Here is a 25,679-nt window from a genome sequence, read left to right on the forward strand (position 1 = left end):
CACTATAATGTTAAAGGGGCCTTATTTAAATTTCTTATAGGGTACTTTGAGGTCACAAGGTTGAGTGGAAATTCTTTGCAGAAAGTGTATGAAATGAGAAAACATTTTGAAAATAACTTTTGGGGCTGAAACATGAAGGTAGAGTTCACAAGGCAGAAGACATAGGAAGAACTCCTCAACATAGTGGGAATGGTGAGCAGACACAGAGATATATAAACAGTCTGGCAACCTTGAGCACTTATAGGCTGCAATAGGGAAAATTAGAGCCTTGGGATGCACAGCCAGAGCAAGGATAGAGAGTGAAGTGAAGTAGTCTGGATTGTAGTGTGTGAGCAATGATGAACCGCAAAAAGATATTAAGTACAGGAATAAGAAGGACTATGTTCCTGGCAAGTGTGGAGTAGAGCAGTATGGAAAAGTCAGATAGGAGACTCCAGTAGTTGAGGGAGGGACCATGAGGGCTTGAATGATGGACATTCCATTGGAGAAGGAAAAAAGACAATGTCCTGGAGAGAGAGTGAAGTGTATTGATGGTGTTATTTTGCAGAGGGAAGAAGGAAGGAAAAGCGTTTCCTGATTTAGGTAACTGAATAGATAGTGGTGACATCAAGTTAGGAAATGCTTGGTGATGAAGAGGAGCAGAGTCAAAGGAAAGGTGATGTGTTCAGTTATGAACACCTGAGGTGGAAGATCCTGTGGGACATCCAACTGGATTTTGGAGAGAGCTGGAATGTTGGGTATTGAAAGTTGAAACAAGGTATTTTTAAATCACTGGAAACTAAGAAAGTGAGCAGTAAGTGAAGGAATGGAGAGAGAAAATGGTACCAGGGGAGAAATGTTGAGATATAGGTGGCTTGAGGATACTGGTGATTGCTTGCAATGGAAAATTTGAGAAATAGAAGGGAAGCTAAGAACAAGTAAATAGATTCTTGAGGAGCGCAAAGGGTCCAATGACGTCAAAGACATGTTTTGAGATAGAAGCTCTGAATTTTCACTGTGATTTTCCCCAAGGCAGACTGAGAAGGAGGTCATGTAAATGTAAATCTACACTTAGAATATTTTAGTCAAATTATTAACAATTTTAACAAGTATTTACTGTTATCTGTATCATTTTACTGACAATTTTAGGTGGTTGAATTCTGTACAGAAAAAAACCACAATAGAGAAGCCCCAAACGAGCAAAACAAAAAATGCAATCAGCGGAGCACATGGGAAGTGATCCAAGATTCAGAGGATTTTAAGACAACAACTCCTATGACAACACAGCCACCCAGTCCCACCTTCTCATTGCTGCAGATCGGACAAAGAATTGTGTGTTTAGTCCTTGATAAGTCTGGAAGCATGACGGTAAGTTCAGTGGGTCTTGGTCTTCTGGATGCTCATCTCATATTTCTATATGATATGATCTAGACCACATCTTGGAACTGGCTGTGAATAAACACAACCCCAAAGGTCAGAACAGTTACAAGCATAATATTAACATCAAAAAAGGCCACCTTCACTTTATTCAACAAAAATTCAGCATCAAATGTCTCATTTGCCAAATAGCTTTCAATTTGTGAGCAAAGATCTGATGAACTATATAAAATTAACCTTTTTTATGTTTTCCTGACAATATGTATATTTATAAAACTATTTCTAGGACATTGAACTAATGAACTAAAGCCAAACCTGGATTTAGCTTTTAGAGTTATTTATACAAAAGCCTTGAAATTGTATTCAAATATACTGCTAAATATAAAGGAGAAATTTTCCTCCATAGAAGGATATGCCTTGCGTAAGCTTGTTGTTATTTACTCTGCACCGAGGCACCTACTTCCAAATTCCCTCTGTTCTGTTGTCAGTCTGCCGGTCCAAACCTAACCTGACTGCTTTTCTTCTGCTTTTCCATTTAGATTGGTAACCGCCTTAACCGACTGAATCAAGCAGGCAAACTCTTCCTTCTGCAGACGGTTGAGCAAGGGTCCTGGGTCGGGATGGTGACGTTTGACAGTGCTGCCTATGTACAAAGTGAACTTGTACAGATAAACAGTGCCACTGAAAGAGACACGCTTACCAAAAGCTTACCCACAATAGCCTCAGGAGGAACATCCATCTGCTCTGGGCTTCGATCAGCATTCACTGTGAGACAAGTTCCCCTATCATAGTTTGCCAATGTTTACAATTTATGTCTCCTAAGAAATTACCTTTTCCAGTATTTCTATGCATGCCTCATGTCTAGCTGAATTAGACAACCAAGGGCAGAGCAATGGTCCAAATGATGCAGTAACACAGGCCCCAAAAACTGTTAACTAATTCATTCATGCTTTTGTGTTTTTCTGCATCTGTGCATTCATGGTTTTCTGCTTTCATCTGAAACATTCATGGTGTTACTTCTACATGCCGGGCATTGCAATGTGCCAGGCATTAAGAGTACCATGAGGGCCAAATATACCACACCTGCTGTCATGGAGCTTAAAATCTTACTGGGGGAAGATTCTTTAACCTCGTAGTCACATAAATAAGTGTATAATCATACACTAATGCATGCTATGATGAAAGGTACACAGGGATATAAGAGAATATCTTCTCTGAAGAAAAAAGTAAACTTAGAGTTATGGTTAAATTTTGAAGTAGATTAACATTCCAAACTTTTGGGTATATAAGACCTCCTTTTGGGCAAGCAAATGGTTTAAGTTTGAAATAGGAGGGCTTAGAACTGCGAGTCTAATTGTATTAGGGATGTATCCAAAAATCCCATCTGATCATCCAATCATGTCACCCCTCTACTTATGTCTCAATCTCTCCCCATTTTCAACAAAGCTAAGTAAAATTTTTCAATCTAATATTTAATTTATTTTATAATATAGCCGTTACCTACCTTTCCAGGCTTAAGCACCTGGGACTCTCTTCCAGATATTTATGCTTAAGCAAATTAGATTACCTGTCCTTTGCCAGCAGTTTGCACACTTTTGCCCAGCCAGTTCCCTATTTAATTTTTCACCCCTCCTTGCTATCTCTAATCATACTCTTCCTCCACATATCCATCACAGACACTATTTCTTGATGTCTTTCCTGATCCTTTCAACTGTATAGTTTCTCTTTCTGAATGCTATGAACTTGTTTTCTACTTTTAAAACTATCTCAAGAGTTTTAGCTCTTCTGTCTTCTTTCCTGTCATGTCCTTTGCTCAAACAAAACTTGTTCCGAGATATGAATTATCTTTTAACTTCTGGTACAATATCTTTTATATAGGAGGTTCTCAATAAATAAAATTAAATTGAGCTATTTGATTATATCAGATGCTTAAATGATCCAAACATAAACTATGATATTCTATATTTATTAGGGGCTATTTGGTCCCATGAAATAAATAATAGGAGGCTGAGAGAAGCTGGCTGGTCTAAGGTCTCAGAATCTCTGCAGTGTCTTGGGAAAGTCTACCTTCTGTCTGCTTGGGGCGCAACACATCAATGGGGCTATTCCCGATTTCCAAGCAGCAGCAGGAATATTTAGTTTTCAGCTCACGTGTTTCATGTTGACAGTGGACTCAAGCATTCCCTCATATGCAGTCTGACCCTCTGGCCCTTTTATTCCACTTTGAAGATCAGTTCCCTAGAAGTGGATTTTATTGCATACACAGTCAGCTTCACAACCCTTCTCCAGATGCCTTTGTGCACCTGGGTTCTCTTGCCTCTGCCACTCACCCACACATTTTGATTAAAGAAGCAAGTAAGGGAGGGAAACTGACACTGAAATCACTGACATGTCTACGGAACTCATGGTATACAAAACTCGAGGGGAAATGACTGATACCAGATGGCCTGATGGTGACGAGGGAACTTCTGGTTCTGCATTTCCTACTTCAGTGGGTGAGACAGTATGTGAGGCACACAGTTGGAATTTAGATGCTCCTCCTGCCCTACAGAGCCCAGGTATGGGGTGGGAGGAGGTTGTGTGTGGCCACAGGGTGATGAGGCAAAGGGCCTTGGATCCTGCCCTGTCTTAAGTTCCCTGCTGGCCCCTGGTGAGGACCCTGCTCAAGTATGGCAGTGGTGTCTGTTGAGCTGCGGCCACTGGACTTTATTTGTTTTCTTAGCTTGTTCAGTGCCCATTGGTTTTCTACCAGCTGACTCACCACACTCTGGCTCTCAATGCTGGAGCACAGCCCTGAGCACCCCATGTCCTGCATCTAGCTCTTGGGAGATTGCACACCCCTTAGCTTCTGGGACAAGATAAATTGTCCTCTTGCCTGCCAATTCTCAAGTCAGCTGATTTCCATTTTCCCTATGGATACTTGCAGACTTCTGCATGTTTTCCATGACACACAGCAATGATGGGGAGTGAGACAAGGGAATCCAAATTGAGCCCTTCCTCTGGCCTCTCAGGGGCTTCTCTGGTGGCTCAGATAGTAAGGAATCTGCCTGCAATGCAGGAGACCTGGGTTCAATCCCTGGGTTGTAAAGATCCCTAGGAGAAGGAAATGGCAACCCACTCCAGTATACTGGTCTGGAGAATCCCAAGGACAGAGCAGCCTGGTGGGCTTCAGTCCATAGAGTCACAAAGAGTCAGACATGACTGAGTGAGCCCTGCAGCTTGGTCAGACTGAGGTCTCAACCACAGCTGACAGGCTCCTGGGCTCCTGGGCTCCAGGCTTCCTCACATGACAGCAATCAGAGTTCTGCCTTCATCCTTTGTGGAGCAGCCCCCTCTAAAAAGGAGTGCGGCAGAAGTCTCCTCTGCTTTCAGCTCTTTTAATCTACATCAAGTTTCTTCCCTTCCTGAGAGTCTGGTCCAGAGATTGGAGTTACTTAGAATTACTTGTTTCCTCTACGTCTGAGTCTCCCTTCCTCTTTTTAAGGGAAGGTGAACTTTTGCCTTCCTCTTCATAAACATTATGATTTTTATCTGATTTTCCTTCTTACCCAATATTGGCACAAGGTATAACTTCTCTATATCACATAAAAAACATAATCTGTGTCTACCAGACACAGATTATCTATGTTGAGACATAGGTGTCATAAGACAGCTAGGAACTAGGGATTAATAAGAACAAAATGTTTTGCTTTCATCAGAGGGGATGTTAAAAATTTTAATAAGTCATGTGAACTGCTGCTGCTGCTGCTAAGTCGCTTCAGTCGTGTCCAACTCTGTGGGACCCCATAGATGGCAGCCCACCAGGCTCCCCCGTCCCTGGGATCCTCCAGCCAAGAACACTGGAGTGGGTTGCCATTTCCTTCTCCAATGCATGAAAGTGAAAAGTGAAAGTGAAGTCGCTCAGTCGTGTCTAACTCTTAGTGACCCCATGGACTGCAGCCTACCAGGCTCTTCCATCCATGGGATTTTCCAGGCAAGAGTACTGGAGTGGGGTGCCATTGCCTTCTCCATATGTGACCTGAGAACTGACCAATCAGAATCAAGGCCAGCCATGAACAGCTGGAATGGTAAGACTGATGAATACCAGACAAGCTAAAATCTGCCATGAGTCTAATATGATAATAGTAATATATTAGTCCCCATTATTATCCCTATTAAATGAAGATGGTTTCTGAAGTCATCTGGGAACCTCTGAAAGCCTGTCAAGGAGACATCATGTTAAGGAAAGTAGAAAACCCTTCTTTTCTGTGTCCCTAGAGCTGTCCATCCCTGGGACTGCCCTATATCCCACCTTACTGAGCCTTCTCTGCAACAGGCTAACCGAGGAAAAAAATCACTGTCAAGTTCCATGAATCTTGCTGATTTATAATTGTATCATTGCAAGACAGAGATATTTGACCATTCCCAGACACTTTTATTTATTCCCTCTAGAATTTCTCTTCTCGTTCCCTTTAATTGCAATTTTCCCAATACTTTGGCTACCCTGAGTGTGACAACTCATGCCTGAATTATGTCCTTAGGTGATTAAGAAGAAATATCCAACAGATGGAGCTGAAATCATCTTACTGACCGATGGGGAGGACAACACTATAAGTGCATGCTTTGACGAGGTGAAGCAAAGCGGAGCCATCATCCACACAGTCGCCCTGGGGCCATCTGCAGCACAGGAACTAGAGGAGATGTCAAAAATGACAGGTGAAGGGTGACCTGCTGAGTCCCACTGTATTTTCTCTTCCACTGGACTTTGAGCTCCAGTGCACTGGGGAGTAGGGGAAGGGTAGGGCGAGGAGATATGGGGTTATCTTACTGAGCAATCAGCTGCCCTTACCCCCAGATGACTTTAGAATCGGCTCGACTCATTTATTCTAATGCCTTGTTTCTAGGATTAGGGCAGTCTGGAGAAGATGGGACCAGCACACCATTTGGGACTCTCTTCCCAGACACCTTATAAAGATTGGAAAGAATCTAATAGGTTAACTAGGAGCTTCTATTCTAACCTAGTGAATAGGTTAACTATTCACTTCCAGTTGGCAGCTGACCAAGAGACCCTGGGGAGACAGAGGACAAGCCACTAACTATATAATACCATGATACAAGTGCTCTGTTAGTAATAGAGGGTACAGTGAGCACGAAGAAGGGAGCCTAGACTTCATCTGGAGAAGAAGTGTACAGGAAGGTGACATCTGAACTGGGATGTGAACAAGAAGTGCAGGGGAAAAACAAAGTGCCTGCCGAACCACACAGAAGGCCACTCTGAAAATATAGAATGTAATGCAGTTTCTTTGTAAAACATTCATACATTGTGCTTCACCTTCCATACGCACATGGTTAAAATAGATCCCACCTGAACTATTCTTCAGCAGAGTGGGTTTTTATTAGTTTAAATTTGTTTAACCTAGGGCCAGAATTATGGATATCAATTGCTGAGTTGTCCTCTGAGTCAGCTAAAACAACAGACTGTTTGCTTCTAACAGTGTTTGTCTTATGCCGGGATTCCTAGAAGCAGAGCCTGAGAAAGGGATTTGGGTCCATGTGGTTTACAGAGGGAGAGCTCTCAGGTGAAAGGGGCAGTAGGGACTAAGATCAGGCAGGGGAAGCTAAGCACAGATGTGAATTAGGAGGCCAGCTGAAGCCTGCCCTCACAGGAGGCTCTGGATCTAGAACTGCAAAACAGATTTGGTCCAGTCTTCAAAGACAGACCATTGTACCACTGTGTCCATCAGTCAGTGGTTAAAAAATGTCAGGGCAGGGCAGGGGTGAGTGGGGCATGCTGTTCTTTAGCTAGGGTGGCCCCATTTTGTAAGGCAATTTTCTGAAAAGGAGGCAGCTATATGCTGTTTGGCTAACACTCAGAGCTGCTGGGGAGAGATGCGTTAGTCTAGATAAGGGGATCTGGGTGAGGCACCAACAGGATGACCAAAACACTCTCCTCAGATTTTAGATGTCACTAAGAGTTTAAAAGTGCCTTAACATCAACTACCTTAGGTACACCTGTTCTAAATAGGTGTAGATTACATGGCTGGTATATCATCTCATGTTTACTACATATAATACTTTTCTATAACCATCACGTGTCAGTTATTTCTTGCTGCTGTAACATACACATTTTTTCTGATTTAAGAGAAAACTTGAAAGTCAAGCTTGCTAAGATTATGTGTAAAATAAGAATAAATCAATACGCTTGCAGTGAGGCTTAATGGCTCATATGAAAGTGCGTGACCTTTAAAACACAAGATTTATATTACTAGTTTTGGTCTATGGGGGATTCTTAATTGCTTTGCAGAGGGCTGAAGCAGCCAAATGACGATGTTGCTGAAGGATTTGTTTAGTAGGATTAAAATATTATTACTAGTATCAGCTTCTGAGTTAATCTGGACACCTATTTAATGTTAATCTATTAATATTAATGTTTAATAGCACAAAAGAGTAAGTACTTTGTGTATTTTATCTTAACAATTGCTAAAATGTTGCAAATATTTGTTTTCTAGAAAATAACTTCGATAACATAATTGCATTCTAGGAGGTTTGCAGACATATGCTTCAGATCAGGTTCAGAACAATGGTCTCGTGGATGCTTTCGCGGCCCTTTCATCAGGAAACAAAGCTGTCTCCCAGCGCTCCATTCAGGTCAGAGTTCCTCCTCAGTTTTTCATGTTTATTAAAAACCATAGCCAAGATAGGGAGTTTCATGGTTATGCGTTTTAAGTCCACATTCCCCTAGTAATAAATTAACATAGAAGCTTCAGCCTGATATTAGCCATTATTTCTAAACTGCAACACTATTCCTTTAAACAAGGCAATCAGTGCTTCTAATTTGGAAACAATACTAAGTGACTTCCTCTTAGAAACCATCAACATAAAATGTAATAGGTCCAAGAATTCTTTTTTAACATATGTTAACAAGCATCCATAGCAATATAATTGGCCCAGAATTTTCTTCAGAGTAGATTATCTCAGTATAAATTATCTGGAACAACTGTTCAGGGATTACTTGGTCTCTTTTTCCATTACCTCAAATTCCTGGTATTTGTCAAGATTTTCCTATAAAGAGTGGAAAGTGATTTGTACTGTGAAAAGCCCACGTGGTCAGTCCAGTCACCTGGATCCTGTTCCTGGGTCCGTCATTAACTGTGACCATGGGCAAAGAACTTCACCTCTCTGGACTTAAGTTCTCAGCCAGACATGAACCACAAAACTGCGGTCCCTTATGGTTCTAGAATTTCAAGAAAACAGAATTTTCTTTCAACAGTCTTGGGACAATAAAAAATGGACAAATATATTAAGTGCTCTTTCCTAATGGCTATAAAAATTATTCATGTGAACCTTTAAACCAGAGAGTGAATAATCAGCACCACACCTGTGTGAGCTGTAACTTTTATTGTGAATGAAAGTAAAAATAATGTAAATCAAAGCCAAATAATGACCTACTCTATAGCACAGGGAATTCTAATCAATACTCTGTAATGGCCTATATGGGAAAAGAATCCATATGCGCTTCTCTGGTGGCTCAGTGGTAAAGAATCTGTCTGCAATGCAGGAAACATGAATTCAATCCCTGGGTTAGTAAGAACCCCTGGAGAAATAAATGGCAACCCACTCTAGTATTCTTACCTGGAAAATGCCATGGACAGAGGAGCCTGGTGGGTTATAGTCCATGGGGTCACAACAGAGTCGGACAAGACTTAGCAACTAAACACAACATATGTAGATGTATAATTGATGTATAACTAACACAACACTGTAAATCAACTATACTCCAATAAAATTTTTTTAAAGCCAAATAATGTCAGATTTCAAAACACTAGGCTTTTTAGTCTATCAGTGTAGCATTTATTCAGTCAAAGAATATAGCAGTTACACTCATTTATGAATATTAAACCCAAGAGCCTGATTTGAACACAGGAGGAACATGTCTTAGAAAAGTAATTAAACTGATTAATGGGCAAATTCACAGTCAGGCAGTTTCTGCCCAGTATTTTTATATTTAAGAAACCTAAAAGGGAGGGAGATTGAGACATGAGTAGGACTCATTTCCCCACCTGTCATAAGAACAAGATCTAAGGGCCCCTTGCTTTCTTCACATCTTAGATCATAATCTATTTTCAAAACTAGAAAGTTAGGCTTGATGACCAGAGCATCCTATCTTCTGACAGATATTCGTTTAAAGACCATAAATAATTAACTAGGAGATAATCCTGAAAAATTATACTTTCTACAAAGTCTGGTTAGCGCTTCCCTACTTCAACCGCTGCTCTACAGCTTCTTCATTCTTCACCAGATAACAAATCAGCCTTAGGCAGTGACTTCTTTCATTTACCTTCACTGCTGCTGCTGCTGCTAAGTCGCTTCAGTCGTGTCCGACTCCTAGCGACCCCATGGACTGCGGCCTACCAGGCTCCTCCGTCCATGGGATTTTCCAGGCAACAGTACTTGAGTGGGGTGCCATTGCCTTCTCCAATTTACCTTCACAGGGACTGCAATAATAATTGACCTAGGACTTAGTTATTTGCAAGTTAAACAATCCAGATGTGGGTCAAAGTAAGTCCTAGTTAGTCCCCTTAAGGGTTTAAGTCCAGTAATAAGATGAGACGTACAGTATGCTGGTAGGTATCAAACAAAACACACTGTGAGGACATCAAAGGATTGATAGAAACAAGATCCACCCACAGACTTAGAGAATGAAATTGGGGTTTCTGGGGGAAGGATGGGAGGAAGGGATCGACATGTACACACTGCTATATTTAAAATGGACCTACTGTATAGCACATGGAACTCTGTTCAATGTTATGTGGCAACCTGGATGGGAGGGGAGTTTGGGGGAGAATGGCTACATGTGTATATATGGCTGAGTCCCTTCATTGTTCACCTGAAACTATCACACCATTGTTCGTTAATTGGCTATACCCCAATACAAAATTGAAAGTTTAAAAAAAAAAATATACTGTGGGAGATCAAAGGAGGGAGAGATTATTCTTGTTGGTGATATAGACATCAAGTGACATTCAAATTGAATTTTGAAGGGTAGGTAAGCCTTAGACAAATGGAGGTGAATGTATAGATTTCCAGGAAAAGCAGAGATTGTGGTAGACAGAGAGTCAGAGATTCATGAAGATCATAAGAGGAAGTGGTCTTGTTTGGGTGTCAGAATCAACATTATGGAAGCTAAGGCTGGAAAAGTCATTTATGATTGGATCATTTAAAAAAAAGAATTGGCTCATAATAGGTACTAAACATCAAGCCAAGTTCTTAGGTACCACTGAAGTCTTTCTAATGGGGCAACTAATAGTTGGAGGCAAAATGGAAGCTATTATGTGATGGGAGCTGTATTCTCCAGAAAGTAAAGAATTGTATACTTACTTTACAGCTTGAGAGTAGGGGATTAACCCTCCAGAACAGTCAGTGGATGAATGGCACAGTGACTGTGGACAGCACTGTGGGGAAAGACACGTTGTTTCTCATCACCTGGACAACTGATCTTCCCCAAATCCTTCTCTGGGATCCCAGTGGAAACAAACAAGATGGCTTCATAGTGGATAAAAACACCAAAATGGCCTACCTCCAAATCCCAGACATTGCCAAGGTATGGTCTCATCTTTTTTCCTTCTCACAGTTTGATAAGATAAAATAAAATTTTTACAGAATAATCACAACTTTTAAAATGATAGTGGTTTCTTAAAAAAAAAAAAAAAAAAAAAAAGTCAGTGTTGAATGAAAGAGAACAAGGAAAAAACTCCACTCTGTGGAAATCACTCTGTGTGACAGCAAGTCTCTTCAGTTCAGTCACTCAGTTGTGTCTGACTCTCTGCAACTCCATGGACTGCAGCATGCCAGGCTTCCCTGTCCATCACCAATTCCTGGAGCTTACTCAAACTCATGTCTATCAAGTCAGTGATGCCATCCACCCATCTCATCCTCTGTCATCCCCTTCTCCTCCTGCCTTCAATCTTTCCCAGCATCAGGGTCTTTTCCAATTCATCAGTTCTTCACATCAGGTGGACAAAGTATTGGAGTTTCAGCCTCAGCATCAGTCTTTCCAATGAATATTCAGGACTAATTTCCTTTAGAATGGACTGGTTGGATCTCCTTGTAGACCTAGGGACTCTCAAGAGTCTTCTCCAACACCGCAGTTCAAAAGTATCAATTCTTTGGTGTGCAGCTTTCTTTATAGTCCAACTTTAACACCCATACATGACTACTGGAAAAACCATAGCTTTGACTAGTTGGACCTTTGTTGGCAAAGTAATGCCTCTGCTTTTTAATATGCTGTCTAGGTTGGTCATAGCTTTAGTCAAGAAAAAGGAAATCGGTGATATTTTCTCCAGGTATTAAAAGGAGAACCTTCAAATTACACAGCAGCTGATGCTTTGGCATAATGAAAACTATTTCCTCTATTGATCCTGCTCTTGAGAAACCAATGCTATGATAAGGACACAACTTTCAAACCTCATTTTTCCCAACTAGAATTTTCTTGGCAGTAAGAACCATGTCATTAGTCCAAACATACCGAAGTTTCCCTTGACTAAGAGAGTATAAAACACCTTCTTAGATCTACTTTTAATGTACATGTATCAGATGAGCTCTTCCTATAGTTTGCATTGAAGTTAGGTCTGTCACTTAAATTTATTAACTGGAAATGTCTCCTTTTTTTTTTTTTTGACTAGATTGGCGTTTGGAAATACAGCCTACAAGCAAGCTCCCAAACCCTAACTTTGACTGTCACCTCCCGTGCCTCAAGTGCTACTTTGCCTCCAGTTACAGTGACCTCTAAAATGAACAAAGACACAGGCAAATTCCCTAGCCCTATGGTAGTTTATGTAAAGATTCACCAAGGAACCAAGCCAATTCTCAGGTCCAAGGTCACAGCACTAATAGAATCAGTGGATGGGAAAACAGTTACCTTGGAATTATTGGACAATGGAGCAGGTAACCACCCCAGGAACTGGACACATTTTTCTTTTCCAGGAAACAACCAAGCAACAGCAGGAGGGCATATTGTGGTGAGGAGTCCAGCACTGGGGTTGTGGTTGGGAGAGCTCTTTGCCTCCCTACAACTCCTATATTTCAAAATGTTGGGAAACATGAGAAGAGCTTGCCTTTAGCTTCTATAAAGTGCAAAAAAGTTGTCAGTGATCATTCCAACCCTCTCAGAAAAGGAAAGGAGGAAAATTAATAGCTATTTTGTGTTAGGAGTTTGTGATGGATGGATAGATAGATCTTCATTTCTTATCTTCACCACACACTTTTGAGGTGTTATGATCCCTACATTACAGATGAAGAAAGAGGCTTTAACATTTGGAAAGCAGCAGAGAAGGAACTTGACTATTCACTATAAAACAAGTAAATTTATTAAAACAAATTCTGTAAATGAATTTTCTACCTAAACCTATCCTCGGTAAAAGTCATAAATTTTAAGGAAATAATCACACAACACTTTTTGTCACCAGTAACATACAGTAATTCAATTCAGTTCAACAGATACTTATTGAGAGGTTACTTTGTGCTATGTTGGATGTAACAGAAACACATGACTTGATCGCTGATTTCAAAAAGAAAGACAATTCAGGAGGACAAGATGTATGCATTTGAAATTACACACACAAAGTGGTGAAAGAAGTATACCTCATCCTTAACACAGTCAAATCCTAATTCCTTCATTAATTCCTTCATTTCTCTGTCAAGGTGCTGATGCTACTAAGGATGATGGTATCTATTCAAGGTACTTTACAGCTTATGATACAAATGGTAGATACAGTGTAAAAGTGTGGGCTCTGGGCGGAGTCAACACAGCCTCTCAGAATGCATCACCCCAGCGAAATGGAGCCATGTACATACCTGGCTGGATTGAGAATGGTGAGTAATCTATAACAACATCCTTGCCTTGAGTAAAAGGCTTGGAATCAAGGGAAAACCAAAACCTGAGAGAATGGTGCAGAATTAAATCAGTTTCTCAACCTTGCCATTACTGACATTTTGGTCACATAATTCTTTATTGTGGAGGGCTGTCCTGTGCATTGTGAGATGTTTAGCAACACTTCTGGCCTCTATTTACTAGACATCAGAAGCAGCCCTCACAGTCATGACAATCAAACATATGTCCAGACATCATTCACTGTTCTCTAGGTAACAACATAGCACCTATTAAGCCATCAGATTGAGTATAGATTTTGACTGCCTTGGTTCAATTCCAGCCTTCTACCAGATAAAGTATTTTAGGTACTCTCTTGTGCTTTGTCTGCCTCACTTGTAAAATAGGAAATAATAGTAACTACCTCATGGAATGGTTATGATGAATAAATAAGAAAATGCATCTAAATAAGCTATTGCTGGTAAACAAGAATGCCACTGATTGAACAGGTCAGGGGTTTTTAGAATTTCAGGATGACTTTTATACAAATTTTCAGCAAGAATGTGAAGCAAATTGGAATTGCTACATTAACTAGATTTCCATACATTCATTGAGAAAATCAAGTCTTTCAAAAGCACACAATTTTAGAACGCCTAACATAAAACATTTTGTGAGAAACTACAATCTAATAGGGAGAAGGCAATGGCACCCCACTCCAGTACTGTTGCCCAGAAATCCCATGGATGGAGGAGCCTGGTGGGCTACAGTCCATGGGGTTGCTAAGAGTCAGACACGACTGAGTGACTTCACTTTCACTTTCCACTTTCATGCCTTGGAGAAGGAAATGGCAACCCACTCCAGTGTTCTTGCCTGGAGAATTCCATGGACAGAGAAGCCTGGTGGGCTGCACTCCATGGGGTCACACAGAGTCGGACACGACTGAAGCGACTTGGCAGCAGCAGCACAATCTAATAAGAAAGATAAAACACAAATATGGAGAGAAAGAGAAAAATTCAAAGAATAAATAATCAAGGCAATTCTTGAATCCCAGCTAAATGATTAAGAAATAAATAGGAAAGACAATAAAACCCACAGTATTACCTAGGTGGAAGAGACTGCTTGAAGAAGTATGAGAAGGTTTAAAGCAGAGGTAGTATTTAAACTGATGTTGTGGCCGGTTAAGATTAGGATAAGGTAGTAGGATAGCAAAAACATAGGATAGGGTGGGAGGTGGAAGGGAGGTTCAAGAGGGAAAGGATTTCTGTATAGCTATGGCTGATTCATGTTGACATACAGCAGAAGCCAACACAATATTGTAAAGCAATTATCCTCCAATTTAAAACACACACACAAAATCAACTCCAGGACAGGTGTATTTATAAAAAACAAATTGTGGAAGCTATGCCACTAAATATCCAGGAAATAAATATATGTGAGATAAAGAACTATGATTCTCTTTGCTTTTCCCCCTCTGATGTGACCTGATTTAGGAGCTTTACAACAAATTAAGTTTTGCGTGTGGGAAGAAAGAAGGGAAGTGTAAGAAGAGGGCAACTCAATGACAAAACAGAGGGAAGTATAGCCATTTCATGGTGTTATCTGTCTTAACTGAGGGATTTTTTAATGCAGGTGAAGTAAAATGGAATCCACCAAGACCTGAAATTAACAAGGATCAAGGCAAGCAAGTATGTTTCAGCAGAACGTCCTCGGGAGGTTCATTTGTGGCCACTGATGTTCCAAAGGCCCCCATACCTGATCTCTTTCCACCATGTAAAATCACTGACCTGAAGGCAAAAATCGAAGGGGACAATCTCATTAATCTGACTTGGACGGCTCCCGGGGATGATTATGATCATGGAAGAGGTAAGCTGAATGTGGTATGGACCCTGTAAAGGAGGTTAGCAGCCAAGCAGAGGGGCAGACGGTGGGAGGCAGGCAGGTGTGCTGTGATGCATGTTGAGGGCAGAAGGCAGGAGGGACCTGGGATGTCCTCTGAAATGACAGTTTAAGACTTTTAAACATGAGAAGTTTGGAATCTGAACAACTGGCCTATATAGGTGTAAGATATTTAAACCAGGAATAGGCAATCCTCAGTTTTTTTTCTGAAATCTTGCCAAGCTGTGCTTTAATAGACCTCATTTTCAGTAATGTCTCTTGGAGAGAACTGGGAATAGAGCATAGATACTGTGGACCAGAGCTGTCCTTTGGAAGAAACCTCAGATTTTTTCTCTCGAAGTATGGTCTGTGGATTGCAGCATGGGTATCACATGAATGCTAGTTAGAAGTGTAGAACTGGGTCTACTGAACCAGAATCTGCATTTTAAGATCCCTGGATGATGTGTGTATACATTCAAGTTTGAGAAGCACAAATAATAAAATAATAAGCAGTAATTATCTCCTCTCTCAGTCAGATGCTATGGCCAGAAATAATTACCTAAGCTTTAAGTCAAGCCTGATCCAGTTTCACATTTATTACTCTGTCAGAATACAAAAGGGCACAGGATATAAAAATTAAAATGTAAAAAAAAAAGATACTAGTGCTTATAAAAATGGACCATCAATTTATTTATTCATTGGTATTTTATAGTATGATGATATTGTTTCTAGTAGATTTTTAAAATCTTTGACTTGCGGATTACAAATCACATCCTTTTTTTTAAATTATGTTTTAGCTGACAAGTACATCATTAGAATAAGCACAAATATTCTTGAGCTCAGAGACAAGTTCAATGAATCGCTTCAAGTGAACACTACTGATCTCATCCCAAATGAGGCCAACTCAGAGGAAGTCTTTGTGTTTAAACCAGAAACCATCACTTTTACAAATGGCACGGATCTCTTCATTGCTATACAGGCTGTTGATGAGGTCAGCCTGAAGTCAGAAATCTCCAACATTGCACAAGTATCTTTGTTTATTCCCCCAGAGATTCCTCCAGAGAAACCAAGTCCTTCTCTTCCTTGTCCTGATATTAGTATCAACAGCACCATTCCTGGTATTCACATTTTAAAAATTATGTGGAAGTGGCTAGGAGAATTACAAATTTCCTTGGGCTGAGTTTTCCTGAGATACATCATTTATCCTTCTTTTGATTATAAAAATTTATAGAATGTATTTTAGATTTCCTGTATGAGGCAATTTAATGAAATAAAATACTAAAAACTGGGTACACATGCATAAAAAGTATGTATTCAAATCCAAAAATTTAATCATTGTTCACTTATTATTTGAGTACAGAAAGAAGGGGTGCTTGCATCAATAAATGGAACTATGTTTAATTTGATTTGAGGAACTTTGCCAGTTATAAAAGAACATGTAATTACATTGAAATATGCCAGAAATGCCCAACTAGGTCAAACTATTTAAATATAAAAGGCATGTTCAATATTATATAGCAACATAAATGGGAAAAGAATTTGAAAATGAATAGGTACATGAATATGTATAACTGAATTACTTTGCTTTACATCTGAAACTAACACATTGCTAATCATCTATACTCCAAAACAAAATAAAAAGTTAAAAATAAATAAATAATATGAAGTTCATGACTTGTTATAGAAGAGATTTGGACCAACATTACCAGGATTATATATTCTTTTTCTCTAGATTTGGGCAAAGATGATGCATTTAAGAAAGAGATTGCACTGTAGCTTCCCCGGTGGTTCATCTGGTAAAGAATCCTCCCGCAACACGGGAGACCTGAGTTCAATCCCTGGGTTTGGAAGATCCCCTGGAGAAGGGAATGGCTACCCTCTCCAGTATTCTGACCTGGAGAATTCCATGGACTGTATAGTCCATGGGGTCGCAAAGAGTTGGACACGACTGAGCGACTTTCACTTTCACTTTGCATTGTGGAATGAAATAGCAGCATGGTAAAGGCTCCAAAGGCACAGAAATGTATGCAATGTGCATGCAATTATGAGTCAAAGATGCCCAAAGCCACAGTGGTGGCACGTGCAGTAGACAAGCAGGTTCAGGCCAAGTGTGAAGGAAAGTGATTGAGAAACATTTACTGTATACTTTGTGCCAAGTGTTCTAGTAATGCCTTATATGCATTATCTTATGTAATGCAATTCAGTTCATTCAACAAATATTCATCAGCTGACTACTATATTCCAGGCTTATGCTAGGTCCTGAATACAAACAGATGAGTAAGATTTGGCTTTTTTCTTACAGGCAATAAGGAACATGTGAGGATAAATCAGGAGTACTATCTATGACTGAGTAGTGTGGGGAGGGAGGTTTTGGGAACTACATGAAGGACTAAACAAAACTGGAAGAGGTTACGGTCATGACAGATGAAAGGGGAAGGGGAAGAAAAGGGAAGAAGGACAAATAGACTTAGCAATATGACAGTTCCCATCAAGGACTAATCAAACATTCCAGTGCCTCCAGGGGCAAGTATTCTTGTAAAGTGGTTTCAAATTCCCAGCTTATTAGCACAATGAGTTTAATGTTCAAGTGACTCTCTGAAAACAAAACATCTAGAAGATTGTTTCTACATAGACTTTAGATTTATTTCTTTATTTATAGATATTCTTAAAAGGAAGATTCAAAAATTTCAAAATAGGACTTGAGGCACCTTAAAGATACATACAATAAGTATGTTTAAAAATTAAGAAAATAAAGAAATGGGAAAAAGTGAAAGTGTTAGTCACTCAGTTGTGTCTGACTCTTTGAGACCCCATAGACTGTAGCCCACCAGGCTTCTCTGTCCATGGGATTCCCCAGGCAAGAATACTGGAGTGGGTTACCATTCCCTTCTCTAGGGGATTTTCCTGATCCAGGGATCAAACCCAAACCTCCTGCATTGCAGGTGGGATTCTCAATGATCTAGCCACCAGGGAAGCCCGAAAGAAAGTAAATATATGATAAAAAACTACAGGAAACTTTAGCATATCCAAAGTCAAATATAATGTCCTGTTCAATTGCTGTCCCCAGGTCACACATTTATGTTGAGCATCCAAGCAGGCATAACAAAGATTAACAGGCTACAGTGAAAAAAAAAAGGTTCAAGAAGAGCATGACTTTCTCTGTTTGAGACCCAAGTGAAGTTTCATCTACAGGTTCTCAGTGAATTAGGGTACTGTGATGTTAAGGACAGCAGCTTCAGAAACATCCATATAATAATCACAACAAGTTTAATATAGCACTGATCAAAGCATCCTTCACGTAATCATTCTTCACTGTGGGGTTACAACACACTTCAGCATTGTACAGGAAAGACTGTTATACAGGGGCCCAAGCAATGCAAAACTAGCAAATAGTTCTTGGGTTTGCTCCAAAGACAAAATCTGAAATGAATGGATTGTATGTCCTTTAGTCTAAGAAAGACTAGTTTTTCTTATGTATCAGTTCAGTTCAGTTCAGTCGCTCAGTTGTGTCCGACTTTTTGTGACCCCATGAATCGCAGCACGCCAAGCCTCCCTGTCCATCAACTCCCAGAGTTCACTGAGACTCACATCCATTGAGTCAGTGATGCCATCCAATCGTCTCATCCTCTATCGTCCCCTTCTCCTTCTGCCCCCAATCCCTCCCAGCATCAGAGTCTTTTCCAATGAGTCAACTCTTCGCATGAGGTGGCCAAAGTACTGGAGTTTCAGCTTTAGCATCATTCCTTCCAAAGAAATCCCAGGGCTGATCTCCTTCAGAAGGGACTGGTTGGATCTCCTTGCAGTCCAAGGGACTCTCAAGAGTCTTCTCCAACACCACAGTTCAAAAGCATCAATTCTTTGGTGCTCAGCCTTCTTCACAGTCCAACTCTCACATCCATACATGACCACTGGAAAAACCATACCTTGACTAGACAAACCTTTGTTGGCAAAGTAATGTCTCTGCTTTTGAATATGCTATCTAGGTTGGTCATAACTTTCCTTCCAAGGAGTAAGCGTCTTTTAATTTCATGCTGCAGTCACCATCTGCAGTGATTTGGAGCCCAGAAAAATAAAGTCTGACACTGTTTCCACTGTTTCCCCATCTATTTCCCATGAAGTGATGGGACCAGATGCCATGATCTTCGTTTTCTGAATGTTGAGTTTTAAGCCAACTTTTTCACTCTCCTCTTTCACCTTCATCAAGAGGCTTTTTAGTTCCTCCTCACTTTCTGCCATAAGGGTGGTGTCATCGGCATATCTGAGGTTATTGATATTTCTCCCGGCAATCTTAGTTCCAGCTTGTGCTTCTTCCAGCCCAGCGTTTCTCATGATGTACTCTGCATAGAAGTTAAATAAGCAGGGTGACAATATACAGCCTTGACGTACTGCTTTTCCTATTTGGAACCAGTCTGTTGTTCCATGTCCAGTTCTAACTGTTGCTTCCTGACCTGCATACAGATTTCTCAAGAGGCAGATCAGGTGGTCTGGTATTCCCATCTCTTTCAGAATTAGAACAGCAGAGAGTTCAGAGGCTAGAAATATTGTGATATCCTAAAATTCATTACTGTTCAGTTCTAAAATTCAGTACCGTTTGTTGAGTACACATCCAGGTACTTTCCCAACCAACTAGACAGAAGATCAGACTGTAGTCTTTTTCTGAAAGTTATGAAACCAAACTAGGTTGCTTCCACATCCTAGCTATTATAAACAGTGCTGCAATGAACATGGGGGTACATGTGTCTCTTTAAATTCTGGTTTCCTCAGTGTGTACGCCCAGCAGTGGGATTGCTGGGTTGTATGTCAGCCTATTTCCAGTTTTTTTAAGGAATCTCCACACTGCTCTCCATAGTGGCTGTACTACTTTGCATTCCTACCGACAGTGTAAGAGGGTCCCCTTTTCGCCACACCCTCTCCAGCATTTATTGTTTGTAGACTTTTTGATGGCAGCCATTCTGACCAACATGAGATTGTACCTCATTGTGGTTTTGATTTGCATTTCTCTGATCAGCAGATGAATGGATAAGGAGGTTGTGGTACATATACACAATGGAATATTACTCAGCTATAAAAAAGAACACATTTGAGTCAGTTCTAATGAGGCGGATGAAACTGGAGCCTATTATACAGAGTGAAGCCAGAAAGAGAAATACCAATACAGTATGTTAACACATATATATGGAATTTAGAAAGATGGTAACAATGACCCTATATTCAAGATAGCAAAAAAGACACAGATATAAAGAACAGACTTTTGGACTATGTGGGAGAAGGCGAGGGTGGGATGATATGAGAGAATAGCATTGAAACATGTATATTACCATATGTAAAATAGATGACCAATGCAAATGCAATGCATGAAGCAGGGCACCCAAAGCTGGTGCTCTGGGACGACCCAGAGGGATGGGGTAGGGAGGGAGGCAGGAGGGGGGTTCAGGATGGTGGGACACATGTACACCCATGGCTGATTCATGTTAATATATGGCAAAACCCACCACAATATCATAAAGTAATTAGTAATTAGGCTATTTAATTAGCCTTAAATAAATTAATTTAAAAAAAAACTAGGGCACACACTTGGCTAGAGGACCTGCCCCATATGGACAAATGGGTGGGTCTGAGGCCCCAATTCAGCCCCATAAAATATGGCTGCCATGGGTTTAGCCTGGAGAATTTCTAGGATGTCACTCATTGAGACTGCAGTTTCCCATTTGGGTGAATTTAATGGGATGTACCTTGGGATACATTGAGGAACTGCATAGAAATGTATGATGTTACTTCAGGGGAAGGAGGTAAATGTCAGCATGTAGCTAAGACAAAGTAGAGAACAGCAGAAAAAAACATTCTTATGTACTCTGGATTATAAAGCAGATCATTGCAAAATGGATCTGGATTGTCATATGTGATTAAAAAAACAAACCAACAAAAACAAAATCTTGCTTTATGCCATCATAACCCCACAATGATCTTAGTTTTGTTTTTAGTTTCTGATAGGTCAATTAAGTGGGTGGGTAAATCTGATAAATATATTCTAGGCATTGGTCACCTTGGATTTTCAAATAAAAGCTGTGTCCTACCTAGACTTCCTCATCTAGAACCACGGTTTTATCTTGCTTCCTCTCCCTCCTTCACTTAACTGAGCCTAAACTCTTATTGGAAGACTTCCTTTTTTCTAGAAGAGGCTGCAACTTCTCCCAATATCCAAGTATCAGGGTTTGGCTGAGAGAAGTACTTTCTGCACTCCCCTCTGCAACTTCTGAACTAGGTCATTACTCCTATGGTATCATTTTTAAGTCTCCATCCTTCACCATTGATCTATGCCATCATTTATCCCTTATTTTCGCTGTTATCTACCAATCTCACCCAAGATACTCTTGCTCCCTTACCCTTTAAAATCATTCTGCCTGGTATCAGAATCTGTATGAAATAGTCAATCAATATCTTAGCTTCAAAATTCCTTGATCTTTACCCCATCTCCACTGATGTTACCAAACTATTGGATTGGATCATAAATAAAAAAGGGAGAATATTGCAATTCCATATGGTTTGACCTAATACTTTCAAGGCCACAATCTAGACAATATTAAGCATATTATGTGCCTGAAGCATTCATTTATCCACTTGACATATATTTTAAAGTACCTACACTGTATCTGAATCACTCTGTTAGAGGACAAGTATAAATGGATAAGCAACCCAGGTATGGTTTTTATTCTCAAGAATTTTACAGCCAGTCAGCATGTAAACAAGCAAGTAGACAATTAACATACACAGTATATTGGCACTACTTTAGGGAAAACATCTCTTTCAAGAATCCATGGTTTGGTAACTAATCCACACGTAGTATCTGACAGAGGGAGCGATGCTTCCACTTTCGTAATGTCTGGTTATAAGTATAAAATAAAGAGGGAAAACCAACAAAAGAAAAGGAAAAAAAATAATCCTAATCAAATTTCTGTTTCTGCTAATATTACTACATTTTACATGTTGGGACCTATTTCTTTTCATTTGCTCATTGATAGTTTTTGAGATCAATGCCAGCAAGAGAATTAGAGACAGGGAATATAAACACTATGTTTTTAAAAATTGTACTTAAAAAAACTACCTGACATATGGCCTCAATGGATTCCACCTGCCTCAACAATTTTACAGTTTAGACTTTTGAAGAAATGCCAAAATGTTTCCAAAGAACAAGCTTTCCAAAGTGTGTTTGTTAGAATGATTCATTAAAACAAATAAAGACTAATTAACAAAACAGAGTTCAACGAGGCTTATAGGAAAATGTCACAGAAACAAAGATGACAATCCAGGAAAGAACTTAATAATTAGAACGGGAAATTCATTTAATTAGAAAGCCTAAGAAATGCACAATTATCATAATTGAGAAAAATCAAAATTTTACCTAGTTCCCCGCATACAGTGCTAAAAGGGAAACATTAAAAGGTTCTTCTTAGTGTATTTTAACTATCATAGAGATAAATATTGTCCTAAATTTTAAAGTAATTCCAAATTCATTAGGAAAAAAGACAAAAAGCATATGAGGAACTGCAGAATGAACAGCACAATTCAAATTGCAGAGGGCACACCAAGCTCATGCATAATTCTGGCAGTCACTGAACCTCAGCTAATCTGACTCACAGGGCATGGCTGTGGGACCCAAGGCAGCACTTTAGGGATCCAGGCAATCAGTCTATTTAGAGCAAGGCCTTAGTATCTGGGGATTGGAAAGCAGAATACCACCACTGTCACTATCACTCTTCCCACCAGGGGTTAAAGAAGAGGTAGAGGTGTAGGGCAGGCGGGGGTAAGCAGGGCCTTGTCCAAGAAGAGAACGGTGCTACCTTAGAACATCATTGTGGTGCTAGTGGCAAAGAACTTGCCTGCCAATGCACGAGACAGGAATTCAATTCCTAGAACCAGAAGATCCCCTGGAGAAGGGCATGGCAACCCACTGCAGTATTCTTGCCTGAAGAATACCATGGACAGAGGAGCCTGGTGGGCTACAGCCCATAGAGTTGTGAAGAGTCGGACATGATTAAAGCGGCCGAGCACACACTGGGCTTTTACTAAGTTTCAGGCACTAAGTGCTTTACATATTCACATCCAGAACCTCCCCTAATATTTAAGAGGCCTGAGGCAAAATTAAAAGTGGAGATCAACATATATAAATCAGGCTAACAAGCTATTAAATGTGTTTATCTCCTGTCTAGACAACACTTTCAAAATGACTTGAAAGCCCAGATTCAAATTTGCAATTATTAGACCGTTCTCAACGTCATGCTGATACATGGCTGCTCAAGAACAGACGGGCCATGGGGCCCCCATTTTTCTTCTTACTGTCCCCAACTCCAGTCCTCACTTGAGGGACCTCATGTACATATGTGTGGCCTCCCTCAACCCACACAACACATCAATTCAATAGCTGTCCTTTGTACTCTCAAGCCTAGAAATGCACACACCCTGATTTGATGCAACCTGTCTTGGGGAGACCTGACCCTGGCACCCCAGTTAGTTCTAGCCAACGCAGACTGTGGAAGCAGGATCAGTTATTTATCAGGAGATTTCAGGTCCAGGCATGTGTAGTGTGTTCTAGAAGAAGGGGAGGGGGCCACTCACTGGATGGGCACAATCTCTTGGCCTTGTGGACTCCTTACACCATAGGATGGACCAGCTACATAATTTAGAGAACCAAGTACAAAATGAAAATGCAGGATCCCTTGTTTAAGCAGAAGTAAAAAGTAATATTATTAAAGCTACTAAAATATAAAGCTTTTTTCTTTTTTCCATAGCCTTTCTTTACTTGTCATGGTAATTTTATTTGTAATTTAAAGTTGTTCTAAATTTGAAAAATTACAATTATAAAGTATTCATGTGACATTTACTATTCATCTTTACATCCTGCAATGCTAGTTTTAAATGCACATATGAGAACATTTAACTTGTATGTAGAATATACAACTCATATTTTATAACTCATCCATGCATATGTATTTCATTCTTGCCAAAATACTGAGAACAGTGCACAAAACTAACTTTTAAGTGTTTTTACTTCACATCCTGCCTGCCAGACACTCTCCACCTTTGGCTCACTGGTGAGTAAGGAAGGACTGAAAGGAAAGGAACTATGGGATGTTCTATTTTTCCTTTTCCTTCTATATCATCATTATCAATATAAGTAGTTGACTAACAAAGGAAAATGGAGAAGGAAATGGCAATCCACTCCAGTATTCTTGCCTGGAGAATGCCATGGACAGAGGAGCCTGGTGGCTATAGTCCATGGGGTCACAAAGAGTTGGACACGACTGAGTGACTAAGAAGCAACAAAGGGAAATAACATGAATAAGAAAAGATATGATAGTTTCTTCGTTGCTTGTGTTTCTTGGAGTGTCATTGCCTTTCTTCTGCATTCAAAGTTCTGGATTAAACTGAAAGCACAGCCTTTCCAGGCTGTTAGGGCACTGTCTACTTAGATAAAACAGTGGAAACAGTGTCAGACTTTATTTTTCTGGGCTCCAAAATCACTGCAGATGGTGATTGCAGCCATGAAATTAAAAGATGCTTACTCCTTGGAAGGAAAGTTATGACCAACCTAGATAGCATATTCAAAAGCAGAGACATTACTTTGCCAACAAAGGTCCGTCTAATCAAGGCTCTGTTTTTTCCTGTGGTCATGTATGGATGTGAGAGTTGGACTGTGAAGAACGCTGAGCACTGAAGAATTGATGTTTTTGAACTGTGGTGTTGGAGAAGACTCTTGAGAGTCCCTTGGACTGCAAGGAGATCCAACCAGTCCATTCTGAAGGAGATCAGCCCTGGGATTTCTTTGGAAGGAATGATGCTAAAGCTGAAACTCCAGTACTTTGGCCACCTCATGCGAAGAGTTGACTCATTGGAAAAGACTCTGATGCTGGGAGGGATTGGGGGCAGGAAGAGAAGGGGACGACAGAGGATGAGATGGCTGGATGGCATCACTGACTCGATGGACGTGAGTCTGAGTGAAATCCGGGAGTTGGTGATGGAGGCCTGGTGTGCTGCGATTCATGGGGTCGCAAAGAGTCGGACACGACTGAACGACCGAACTGAATCGAACTACTTAGATAAAATATGTTTATCCTGTATTCACTTTGAGTCTCACTGAAATCCAACACTTTGTGAGCTCACCTGAATTTGTGCTCATGGATCTCATGAATGCTATATGTAAAGGAAGTGGCAAGAAATGGTGGGCACACATACATCTTTCCATCAGACTCTACTTATAAAAAATAAGTTCAAAGGAAAAAATGACTAAGAATTTTAGGACAACTACAGCAGAGCATTGAGTCAAGTGTATGACTTTTCTGAATCCAGGGCCATATGTGATGACTACACAAGTCTCACACCCATGAAGCTAGCCTGGGGGAGGCACAGCCAGCAAATGGCAAGTGCAGGGACCTCTAAAGAGAAAGGGTGTCATATCAAAGTTGGTACAGACAGGCAACTAGGGCTTAAGAGTTCAGGAATCTGCCTGTAGTCTCAGTTGGTAAGTGATTTAAGTAATATTTAAGCCATCAGATCAGATCAGTCGCTCAGTCGTGTCCGACTCTTTGCGACCCCATGAATTGCAGCA

The 25,679-nt window shown here is 40.3% G+C and overlaps 1 protein-coding gene across 1 annotated transcript in view; it reads left to right on the forward strand.

The window, feature by feature from the left end:
- Positions 1-16,702, forward strand: part of LOC105003280 (calcium-activated chloride channel regulator 1-like) — a 34,397-nt gene extending 17,695 nt beyond the window's left edge. The window contains exons 6-14 of the mRNA XM_010860333.1: positions 1,129-1,347; positions 1,896-2,123; positions 5,877-6,051; positions 7,877-7,983; positions 10,721-10,936; positions 12,018-12,279; positions 13,036-13,206; positions 14,831-15,064; positions 15,874-16,702. Of these exons, the coding sequence (XP_010858635.1) occupies positions 1,129-1,347; positions 1,896-2,123; positions 5,877-6,051; positions 7,877-7,983; positions 10,721-10,936; positions 12,018-12,279; positions 13,036-13,206; positions 14,831-15,064; positions 15,874-16,256 (1,995 nt within the window). The 3' untranslated portion in view covers positions 16,257-16,702. The remainder of the gene's footprint in view (positions 1-1,128; positions 1,348-1,895; positions 2,124-5,876; positions 6,052-7,876; positions 7,984-10,720; positions 10,937-12,017; positions 12,280-13,035; positions 13,207-14,830; positions 15,065-15,873) is intronic.
- Positions 16,703-25,679: the final 8,977 nt, after the last annotated feature.

This window comes from Bison bison, unplaced genomic scaffold (genome assembly GCF_000754665.1).
Source record: "Bison bison bison isolate TAMUID 2011002044 unplaced genomic scaffold, Bison_UMD1.0 scf7180017864466, whole genome shotgun sequence".
Classification (NCBI taxonomy): domain Eukaryota; kingdom Metazoa; phylum Chordata; class Mammalia; order Artiodactyla; family Bovidae; genus Bison; species Bison bison.